Here is a 9,117-nt window from a genome sequence, read left to right as displayed (position 1 = left end):
GGGTCTCTGGCCATCAGCTCCCTGCATCCCTTTCCCCTGGAACCCAGCCTTGCGGCTGGGGGACCTGGAGGTGCTGCAAGGGCAGAGCGGGAGCCGCCGGCCGCCCCCCAAGGGCCAGGAGAACAGGCATCCTGCTCCCGCCAAGGCCCACGGCCTCACCCACCGGCCCCCCCATGTGTGGGAGGGCTTCAACGCACGGATCTGGGGGACACATTTGGTCCCCAGCAGCGGGGAGCTTGGTCCAGGCTCACCACCCTGTGGGGAGGGGCTCTGTGACAACCGCCCCTGCGCCCCGGGAAGGCGGGGCCCGCTGAGGCGGCTACCCTGGCCCAGGCTGCCCCCTTCCTGTGGGCAGCTCCTGCCCCCACGCCCCTCCCCTGGCGGGGCCCGGGCCGTGCCCACGCGCAGGACACAGGGGGTGGAAGTGCAGACGCCGTGTGCCAGCCGGGCCGTGTTTACTGTGGACGGCCAGCGCCAGGGCCCCCGCCTGGCCTCCTGGCCCCGGTCAGCCTGGGCTCCAGGATAAACATCCATTCAGCACACAAGGCCCCTTTGTCCCAGAGGCTCCCGGCCCGGGATGCTGCCCAGCGGCCTGTGTCCTCAGTGCGGCCCTGACGAGGCTGGGTGCCCTGACACAGCAGCCGCCTGGCATGGCCTGCCCAGGGAGGCCCCTAGGGGCCAGCAGCCTGGGAGGGGCTGAGAACAGGCTGCCGGTGAGTGGGGTGAGGACGCCCCCAGACCCCCCCAGTGTGGCCCCTGCCTCTGGCCAGGAGGGAGAGGAGAGACTGCAGGGCAGGAGCCTGGGACGCCGGAGAGCCAGAGGCTGCAGGCCTCAGCCAGCCCCTCACCCACCAAGGTGGGTCCCACCTCTGGGTGGCCCCGGGGCAGGCAAGGCAGCAGGGAGTCCCCGAGGCAGCACTGGCTCCTGCTGGGGAGGCGCCTCCCTCCCACGACCTGGCCTCCAGCCACACCTGCTTTAGGTTGGGGTGACAGGGATGGTCCCGAGAGGTGGCCCTAGTGATTCTGGGGTGTTGCCGGTCCCCTAGACCACATGGAGTAGGGGCAGGTGAGGGCCCTGACCTCCACCCACGGGGTATTGTACCCCAAATGGCCACTGGACCACAGAGGTGAGCAGCCTCTGGCCAGTCAGGCTGTTCCCTGTGGGTAGCGACTCCTGGCGGCAGCCTCCTGGCCACAGCCCGGGGCAGTGAGGGGGGAGCAGGGCTTGGAGGCCCCTGGAATCCACCGCCCAGGAAAGGCCCCACCCAGGGCCTCTGTCTCTGCAGTGAGGGCCTCGAGAGCCTGCTGCCCAGCGGCGAATGGGGAACAGCAAGTCTGGGGCGGGAGGGGCCGGGGGTCCATGCCCAGCTCAGAAGGGCCGCAGGGAGTTGTGGGGACGCCTTCCGGGTGCCCGTCTTGCTCTTGAGGCCTCTCGGTGGCCGTCTGGGTGCTGCTCACCCCAAGGCCCCGGCCAGGCCACCCTCCGTGGGAAGAGGGGCGAGGGCTTCAGTGCTGCGATCAGGGACTTTATTGAGTCGTCCTCTAAGGCGGACCAGTGAGGCCGGCGTGAAAGCCGGCGAGGTTGGGGGAAGCCAGACCGGGGCCTCCTGGCAAAGACAGACGCGGGGCGCGCTCCGGGGAGGGAGCCCTCAGATCCTCTCCATCTTGGAAATGAGATCGTCGCAGATCCTGGTCAGCTCCTCGTTCTCCTTCGTCTGGGGAGAGTCGGGGCGTTGCTTGTGCTGCCTGAGGTGCTGCCCCCCCCCTCGGGGCAGGCCTGGACCCCGCCCACCTTCTGCTCCACGGTCTTCTCCAGCGAGTGGACGCGCATCTGCTCCCTCCGCAGGCTGGCCTGGAAGGCGGAGGCCTCCGCGTGGGCCTTGCTGCGCACCTGGGCGATCTCCTCGTTGGCCCTGGGGAAGCGGCAGGTGGGCTGAGCCCGGCGGCCAGGCCCTGCCAGGCCCTCCCCGGGCCCCTCCCAGTGCACTCACAGCCTGAGCTTCTCCTCGGCGTGGGCCTTCAGCGCCCGGTACCGCTGGCCCTCCTCCTGGATGCGGGCGATGGAGTCCTCCACGCACTTCTTCAGCGAGGCTTCATTCTTTGGGACACGAGGGACGCTGACCTCGCCTGGTGCCCCCGGCTCCGCAAGGCGGCCTCTTCCCAAGGCGCAGAGCAGCCCTGGCCCCCTGCCCGTGGGCAGCGCCTGCTTGCGTTCACATGCAGCCCCTTCCCTGGTTGGCTGCCGGTGTCATGTCCCAGCCTCTGCCCGGCCGCCCCCGCTTCCCTCGGGCCCGGGCGGTGCCTCCTCCCTGGAGCCAGTCTGCCGCCCTACAGCCTGCTGGCCCCTGGGCTTTCCCTTTCTGTCCCCCACTGCTCCCCGCCTCCCTGCTGCCCAGCACCCCCTGCTGGGTGAGCCCACCACTGCATGACCCTGCGGCCCTGGTGTCCTTCCTGCAGGCCTGTTGCAGTGACGCTTTTGTGGCCAGGAGCGCGCATGCCTGACACGGGTGAGGTGGAAAAGGAGCCTGTGTGAGGAAGCCAGGCCCGGCGGCCCCAGATAGGGAGCCAGCTGCCCGGCATCCCGCCGGCCTGCCTGTCGACTCCGTAGCCCCAGGGCCTGTTTCTAGGTGCCCTCACCTGTGCCCGGCTTCCTGCCCCACAAGGCACTCCCACCGGGAGCTGCCGAAGGCCTCCAGGGCCTCGTGCTCAGGGCCAGGGTGGGCGCCCCCCCCCCCCCGGGTCTGAGGGCTTGAGGCCTCCTCCCCCAATACCAAGCCACACCTTCAAGTTCAGCCGGCTCTTCCCCAGGAGGCCCCGCAACTACCCCCACCCCTGACCCCAGCACCAGGTGGGTGGGGGTTGTCCTGCAGCCAGGACGCCACCAGTCAGGAGCCCTGCCCCACCCGCGGGTACCGTGGCCCAGCTGGGCTCTCAGCCTGGGTCGGGTACAATGGCCAGGCCTGGATGTCAGCTTCCAGCCCCGGACCCCCACCGTGCGGTAGCCTTCGATGGCCTCCTTTTGCTTCTCAAACCGCTTGAACAGCTCAGAGAAGGACTTCTCCATGGAGCTCAGGTCTGCGGCCAATTGTTCTTTCTCTTTGAGAACCTTCTGGATCTCGGCTTTGGAATGTTCCTTCTGTTTCTGAGCCTCCTCTTCAGTGCAAGAAAATGAGGGCTCTGGGTTGGTGGGGTGCCCAGCACCACCCACCGCCTAGCAGGAGGTGGGAGCCTGCCCCCCTCAGAGGCTGTGGGCAGGTACCCGCCATGCCCTCCCAGAATGAACCTAGGGCCGTCAGCGGGAGAAGCCTGGCCCCGGCATGCGCGCCTCTACAGCCTGTGCCCACCTGGACACAGCCCTGGGGATCAGGCTGCTCAAGCAGCGCCCAGCTTGGCCCTAGCAGCAGCCCAGTATCTGGCTACCTGGCGTAGAGCAGCAGCTGCCACAAGAAAATGCCTGCCCGATTCCAGCTGGGCCCTGAGGGGCAGCAAGGGAGGAGGGGAGCCTGCTGAGGGCAGGGTGCCTGCACTCACCCACGGCCTGGTACACGATACCCTCGAAGCCTTCCATGATCTTCCTGTGGGAAGAGCAGGTGCCTGTCTGAGCCCTGGGCACGCCCGCCAGGACGGAGGGTAAGGGGGTAGGAAGGGGGTGCGGCCAGCGCTCACCCCATCTCCAGGTTCCTCGCCTGTAGCTCCTCGCACCGGCTCTTCAGCAGGAGGCTCTCCCTGCGCGCAGCTTCTACCTGCACAGACACACCGCTGAGCCGGTGGCGCCCTCCCCACCCAGCACCTGGTGCCCCTGTGGGTGCGGGATGCTCACCGCAGCGTCCAGGTCCTTCTGGCTGTACTGCAGCAGGTCCACGATGGGCCCGAGGGCACACGGGGGCGGCAGAACCGGCACCTGAGGGCGAAGACCAGCCGGGCCTCCAGGTCCCCCCGGTACAGGCCTGACCCCCCACCGCCCCCGCCATCCTGGCATGAAGCACTCACAAGGGCTGCTGGGGATCCGAAGTCCAGGTCCACCAGTGTGGCAAGCGGGCTTCCTGGGGTGGGTGCGTCTGAGCCAGGGGCACTGAGAGCAGAGCACATGGGCTGTTTGCTTCGGGGCAGGGTCAGCCCCGGTGGTCTCCGACCCGCCAGGGAGAAGGCTCTGGAGGGAGGCAGGAGCGGCCAACATGGCCTCCTGCTCCAGGGTTGTGGCCTCCCGAGTTGGCTCTCATAGTCCACCTGGAACCCTTCCACGCCCCCAGCCCAAGGGCGCCCCGGTGCTGCCGCCCTCCCCAGACTGAGAGCACCTACCTGCTGGGGCCCGGGGGCGCTGGCCGCTGAGGGCTTTCCTTCAGGAGCGGGTCAAACTTGAGGTACAAGGAGTGCTTCCTCAGCGCTGACGCCTTAAACTGCAGGCACAGGCGTCAGCAGGGCGGCCCAGGTGGGGGCCCCGGCACGTGGCCTGACCAGCCGCAGGGAAGACCCTGGAGACAGGCCTGGCAGCCGCACCTGGGCACCGCCCCCTCCCCCCAAAGCAGCCAAGAAGGCGCCACTTACCGAGGACGCCCCGAACTGCTCCAGGTAGTCCACCTCGGCCCCCGTGCCTAGGGCTGGGAGGGAGACGCCGCCATGGGCTTTGTGGCACGCAGGCGTGACCCCCCACCCCAGGACCTGCTTTGAGGCGCTGAAGACACTGGAGTGCCAGTGGCAGCCCCCGACGCGGAGACCGGCCCCCAGCGCCCTGAGAACCAGCTCACGGCCCCACAAGGGGCCCCTCAGCGAGGTCGCTCCTCAGGGGCGACGGCGGGAGAAAAATTCTCCCCCGAGGCAAGCGCCCTGGTAGCTCTTCCCGACGTCCCAGCAAAGAAACAGGCAGCGAACCCGAAGCCACCCCGACGTGTCCGCGCACCGGGGACGAGCCCCAGGCCCAGCAGCCGGCGCGGCCAGGAGCAGCCCGTGTGGGGCCGCAGTGCCGGCACGCGGGTCGTGAGAACAGGCGCAGCCGATCTGGACACAGCCGGTGGCAGCTCCCCACACCCGAAAGCCTCATGCCCTCGGGCTGCAGAGACTGATGCGGGTCCGCACAGCTGGGGACGGCCCCGAGCCAGCTGTTGGGGTCGCGCTGGAGGAATACCCCTGATGGGCCTCCAGGGCCCCGTGGGCTCTACCCCGGCCAGCGCCCCCCAGTGCCCAAGCAGCGAGGAGCATGCAAGGCCCCGCCTGGGAGACCCGTCCGCAGGCTCGAAGGCGCCCGGAGCTGAGCTTGTTGGCGCCGGAGGTGGTACTCCCGCCTGGCCTCTGCACGCTGCAGGCGCCCCGTGTCCAGAGGCCCTTTGCGAGTCTGCTCTCTTGGACAAGGCGGACGCGCTCTAGGACCGGAGTCACCTCCGCGGGGTGGGGGCAGGGGAGGGCCGTGGACACACACCCTCGGCCGGGTCCCGGAAGTGCTCCTCGCTCAGGTCACAGGGGGGCTGCGACTGCAGGCCCGGGCCGCGCGGGGGCGTCTGTGCGCGGGGAGACGGAGGGGTCCCCTCCTGGAGGAGAAAGCAGCACCTCATGCAGCCAGGGCCCGGGCGGCCGCTGCACCACCCTCATAGAGACAAGGGGCGGGAGCGTCTGCCGGTCCTTGCACCCCCCTTGGCCTTCTCCCCCGCAGGCGCCCGTACCTCGCCCTTCAGGCCCGCGGTCCCTGCTGGCGTCTGCCCGTCAACAGCGCCTTGCTCGGGGGCTGCAGGCACCTGCCTGAAAAGGGTCAGCAGTGAGGCCCCGCAGGCTGCCTAGGGAGCCTGGGCCAATGAAGCTGGCAGCCGGCGGTGCCCCGGGGGACAACCCTGGGAAAGTAAAGCCCAGGACAGCCTGCGGGTGAGTGTGGGCAGCGCAGCTGAGGAACCACCTCGCATGATGGCGCTTTCTGTGGCTGCCAAACTCACCGTGGGCACAGCGTTCACTGGGCAGGCGCCACAGGGCGGGCAAATCCTGCACTCACCGGCTGGGAGGTACGTCCTCCGGGGCTGTGGGCCTGGCTGGGCTGCTTGTCGGGTGCTCAGGGGGCTGGGTGTCTCCACCACCTCCAAACGGGTCCAAGTTCAGGCTGTCCAGGCGGTTGGGGCCCTGGGCTGGGGGTGCAGGACTCTGGGGCTCCCCGGGCCTGGCCTCTGGCCTCGTGGAGGGAGGCCGGAGGCTGGGCCACTTCTGCAGGGCCCCTGGTGGGGGCGGCCTCTGGACGGCAGCTGCGTCAGAAAGGTCTAACTCCAGCTGCACCGGCCCGCTCCTCAGGCACGCAACCGCCTGACCACTGTCCACCCCCTCCTGAGGACTTGGGGACGCAGCCCGTCCAGGCTCCAGAGAGTCAGCCACGGTGTCGTCCAGGCTGCTTGGGACCCCACCAGGTGGCCGGGTCAGGGGCCTTTCTCCAGAGATGGCTTTAGGGCCAGCACCAGCAAGCGTCACAGCCCCGGCAGAGAAAGCAGACGCCCCCGGTGCACTTTCTCCTTCCGCTCCCGGAGAGTCCTCTTGGGGTACCAGCGTGGGCGGCTCACAAGCGTCAGAGGTGGAGACAACGCTTTTCTCTGTGGAGAGACAGGCCCTTCCTGCCAGGGCCTGCCCAGGGCAGCCAGATGTCGGTCCTGGGTAGGTCACTTGGCTTTCGAGACCCCCTGGGGCCAGGGGAGAGCCTAAGGGGTCGGCGGCGGCAGCAGGGGGTCCACAGAGCTGCCGGTCTTCAGAGTCTGGTCTAACATCCCCAAGAGGCAGATCACCATCGGCCACCGCTGGTTGCTGAAGGATTCCATTGGTTGCTTTGGCATCCACTTCCTTGGCGAACTGTTGGCTGTTTAGAGACAGAACCAGTGACCATGTGGGAGGCCACCTGCCCTCCACTGAGATTCTCTTAATTTATACAAGAGCTGCGGTACACGGCAGAGTCGCCGGAGGGTGAGAGACCAGAGAGAGTGGGGAGCACAACAGGCAGGTAGACGGAAAGCACTGCTGAGGGGAGCGGCGGGGAGATAGGAGAGGTCTGCTGCGCCATGTGGGTAGCTCCCTGGCCGGCCGGGGATCGAACCCGCACCGCAGAGGCTGCGGACAGCTTCACAGCGCTGCGCTCAACCAGCTGCGCCACCGGGGAGGCCCCCTCTACTGTGATTCTCCTGGCCGCGAGAGACACAGCTACCGGCAGGAAAAGGAAAGCCAGGCCATGCCACTCCTAGGGCCGATTCCCACAGGCAGCCCCACAGACCAGGGCTGGGGCTGCCAGGGTGGGGCGGGCAGGCATGCGCATAGGCCGCAGGCCAGTCTGTGCCTGTCATGGGCACCGCCAGACACCCCATCAGGGGTAGACCTGTGGTCCAGCTTTTGCTGGAGATAATGGCAGGCCTGGCGGGACCCCAAGGCCACCCTGGGGAGTGGACAGGGGAGGGAATCTCTGGGGCCACGAGGCAGGCTGGGCCCTTCTGTTCTGGGCAGGAGTTTGAACCTCTAATTCTATTTTGCTGAATTTCAAAAAGAGTACGAGAGGCAGATGACAGAGAGACGAGGTCTGGAAAATCAGAATCTGCTGGAGAAGCTTCTGCAGGGACACGGGGCGGCGACCCAAGGCGGCCTCCTCTTCCTCCTCGTCTCTCTCTGGATGAAGGACACGCTAGTGACATGTCATTGTCGCTCCTCTCCCCAGGCATTTAAAGCCTGCTCGCGAGGAAAAGGAGGTGTGAGCAGTTTGCATCCTCAAACACCAGAACGAGCCGGCGGGGCCCTTTCCCCCTCTGAGTGCAGAGGGTCCGGAGTCCCCAACAGGCTAAGCTGGCCTCACCTGGATGCAAGAGCCGTCACCAGGGCCCTCCTCGCCAGGCTGAACCGGAGGGGGCAGCGCCTGCTCAGCTGACCACCGGGCCCAGGCCCAGCCCTTGCAGCTGAGCTGCAGGATAGCCCGCGTGCTGACCAGTCAGAGCGGACCCCCACTGTCCAGAATCAGCTCTACCCAGTCCCGTGGGGCCCGGGTGGCTGCTGCCAGGCGGGCCTGCAACCGGGGACCCCAGCAGGATCCAAAACTGTAAACAAAGGCACAGTGCCCACCCCTGCAGCCGCCCTCAGGAGAGCTCCCGCCTCAGTGAGACAGAGACCCAGGCTGCGTGCTCAAGAGGGGGGGGCAGCAGGAACCTGGCCCCGCCTTCACGGCACCCCCCAGGAAGCCCGACCAGAGGTGACGTGACAAAGCAGCGTTTTCCTGCCGAGCCCACGAGCAAACGGGAAGCGCGGGCCTTACTTCTCCTTCCGCGCCGGGCCTGGGCCCGAGTCTGCGCCTCCAGCGCTGGCGTCCGGAGCGGCCTCCAGCCTGCCGCTCGGCTGGGGGCTCGCGATCCTGTGCGTCCGCGGGTCCCGCAGGGGCGTCTGGAACGTCACCTGCAGGGAGGGCGGGCGGGCGGCTGAGCGGGCTGCGCGGACCGCCGCCGGGTCGCCGCAGGCCGGTCCGGGAGGCCGAGGGCCGCAGGGCCGGCGGGGACCCCGCGCTCACCTTCGCGGCGCGGCCCGAGCCGGCGGGCGGCAGGTTCTCCTTCTGCGAGGGGCGCAGGGCGGGCGGCCTTCCGGGGCGCGCGGGCAGGAGGTCGCAGCGGTCCCCGCCCCTGTCCCCGCGGGCGCTGCCGTCGCCGAGGCCGCGCAGGCTCATCCTGCGCAGAGGGCGGGCGTGGGCGCGCGGGCGGGACCGGCCTCCGGGTCCGGAGCCGCGGGCCCAGCGCAGGCCGGCCCTGGCCGGAGAGGCCCGGGCGGAGGAGGGTCGCCCCAGGCCTCGGAGCTGCGCAGGCCCCGGGGGCGCGGAGGCGCGGGCCGGGCGTGGGGCGCTGCGGGACCCCAGAGCTTCCCTCCGGGACTGGCGTCCACGGGCACGCGGGGTCCCCTCAGGCGCGGGCTCTGGCCGCGGCCCGCCGCCCCCTCCCCGGCCCTCACGGCCCCAGGCGCAGTCCGGGTCCGGGGGCCCCGGGAGCCCGCTGGGGGCCTCGGGGCCGCGGCGCGAGGCTGGGGAGGGCCGGGGCCGGTCGGGCCAGGCGGGGTGCGGGGCCCGGCGGGATGGGGGAGTACGGGGGCCCGGGGGCCGCGGGGTGGGGGAGTAGGAGGGCCCGGGGGCCGCGGGGTGGG

At 69.4% G+C, this 9,117-nt stretch overlaps 1 protein-coding gene across 1 annotated transcript; it reads right to left on the bottom strand.

The window, feature by feature from the left end:
• Positions 1–1,430: 1,430 nt before the first annotated feature.
• TACC3 (transforming acidic coiled-coil containing protein 3) lies at positions 1,431–8,650 on the bottom strand. Its single transcript, XM_037530523.2, has 15 exons — positions 8,498–8,650; positions 8,249–8,385; positions 5,975–6,817; positions 5,655–5,730; positions 5,414–5,522; positions 4,546–4,598; positions 4,300–4,397; positions 3,991–4,072; positions 3,821–3,901; positions 3,667–3,743; positions 3,532–3,575; positions 2,993–3,153; positions 1,992–2,098; positions 1,793–1,913; positions 1,431–1,715 (listed from the first exon to the last, which is right to left on the bottom strand). The coding sequence occupies exons 1-15, from the start codon at positions 8,648–8,650 to the stop codon at positions 1,650–1,652; spliced, it is 2,208 nt and encodes a 735-aa protein (XP_037386420.1). The 3' UTR covers positions 1,431–1,649.
• Between the last annotated feature and the right edge of the window lie 467 nt (positions 8,651–9,117).

This window comes from Talpa occidentalis, unplaced genomic scaffold, assembly GCF_014898055.3.
Source record: "Talpa occidentalis isolate TD23 unplaced genomic scaffold, MPIMG_talOcc4v2.1 talOcc4.6, whole genome shotgun sequence".
Lineage (NCBI taxonomy): Eukaryota > Metazoa > Chordata > Mammalia > Eulipotyphla > Talpidae > Talpa > Talpa occidentalis.
This window is presented reverse-complemented; position numbering and strand designations above follow the sequence as displayed.

Bases quoted from the DNA above. Each gene is read 5' to 3' on its own strand.
- TACC3 (XM_037530523.2), bottom strand. From the start codon at position 8,650: ATGAGCCTGCGCGGCCTCGGCGACGGCAGCGCCCGCGGGGACAGGGGC. The intron at 4,073-4,299 runs GTAGGTGCTCTC...CTCTGCTCTCAG, and splicing joins GCGCCCCCGGGCCCCAGCAG to TGCCCCTGGCTCAGACGCAC. The intron at 2,099-2,992 runs GTGGGGGTCCGG...CGTGTCCCAAAG, and splicing joins CCATCGAAGGCTACCGCACG to AATGAAGCCTCGCTGAAGAA.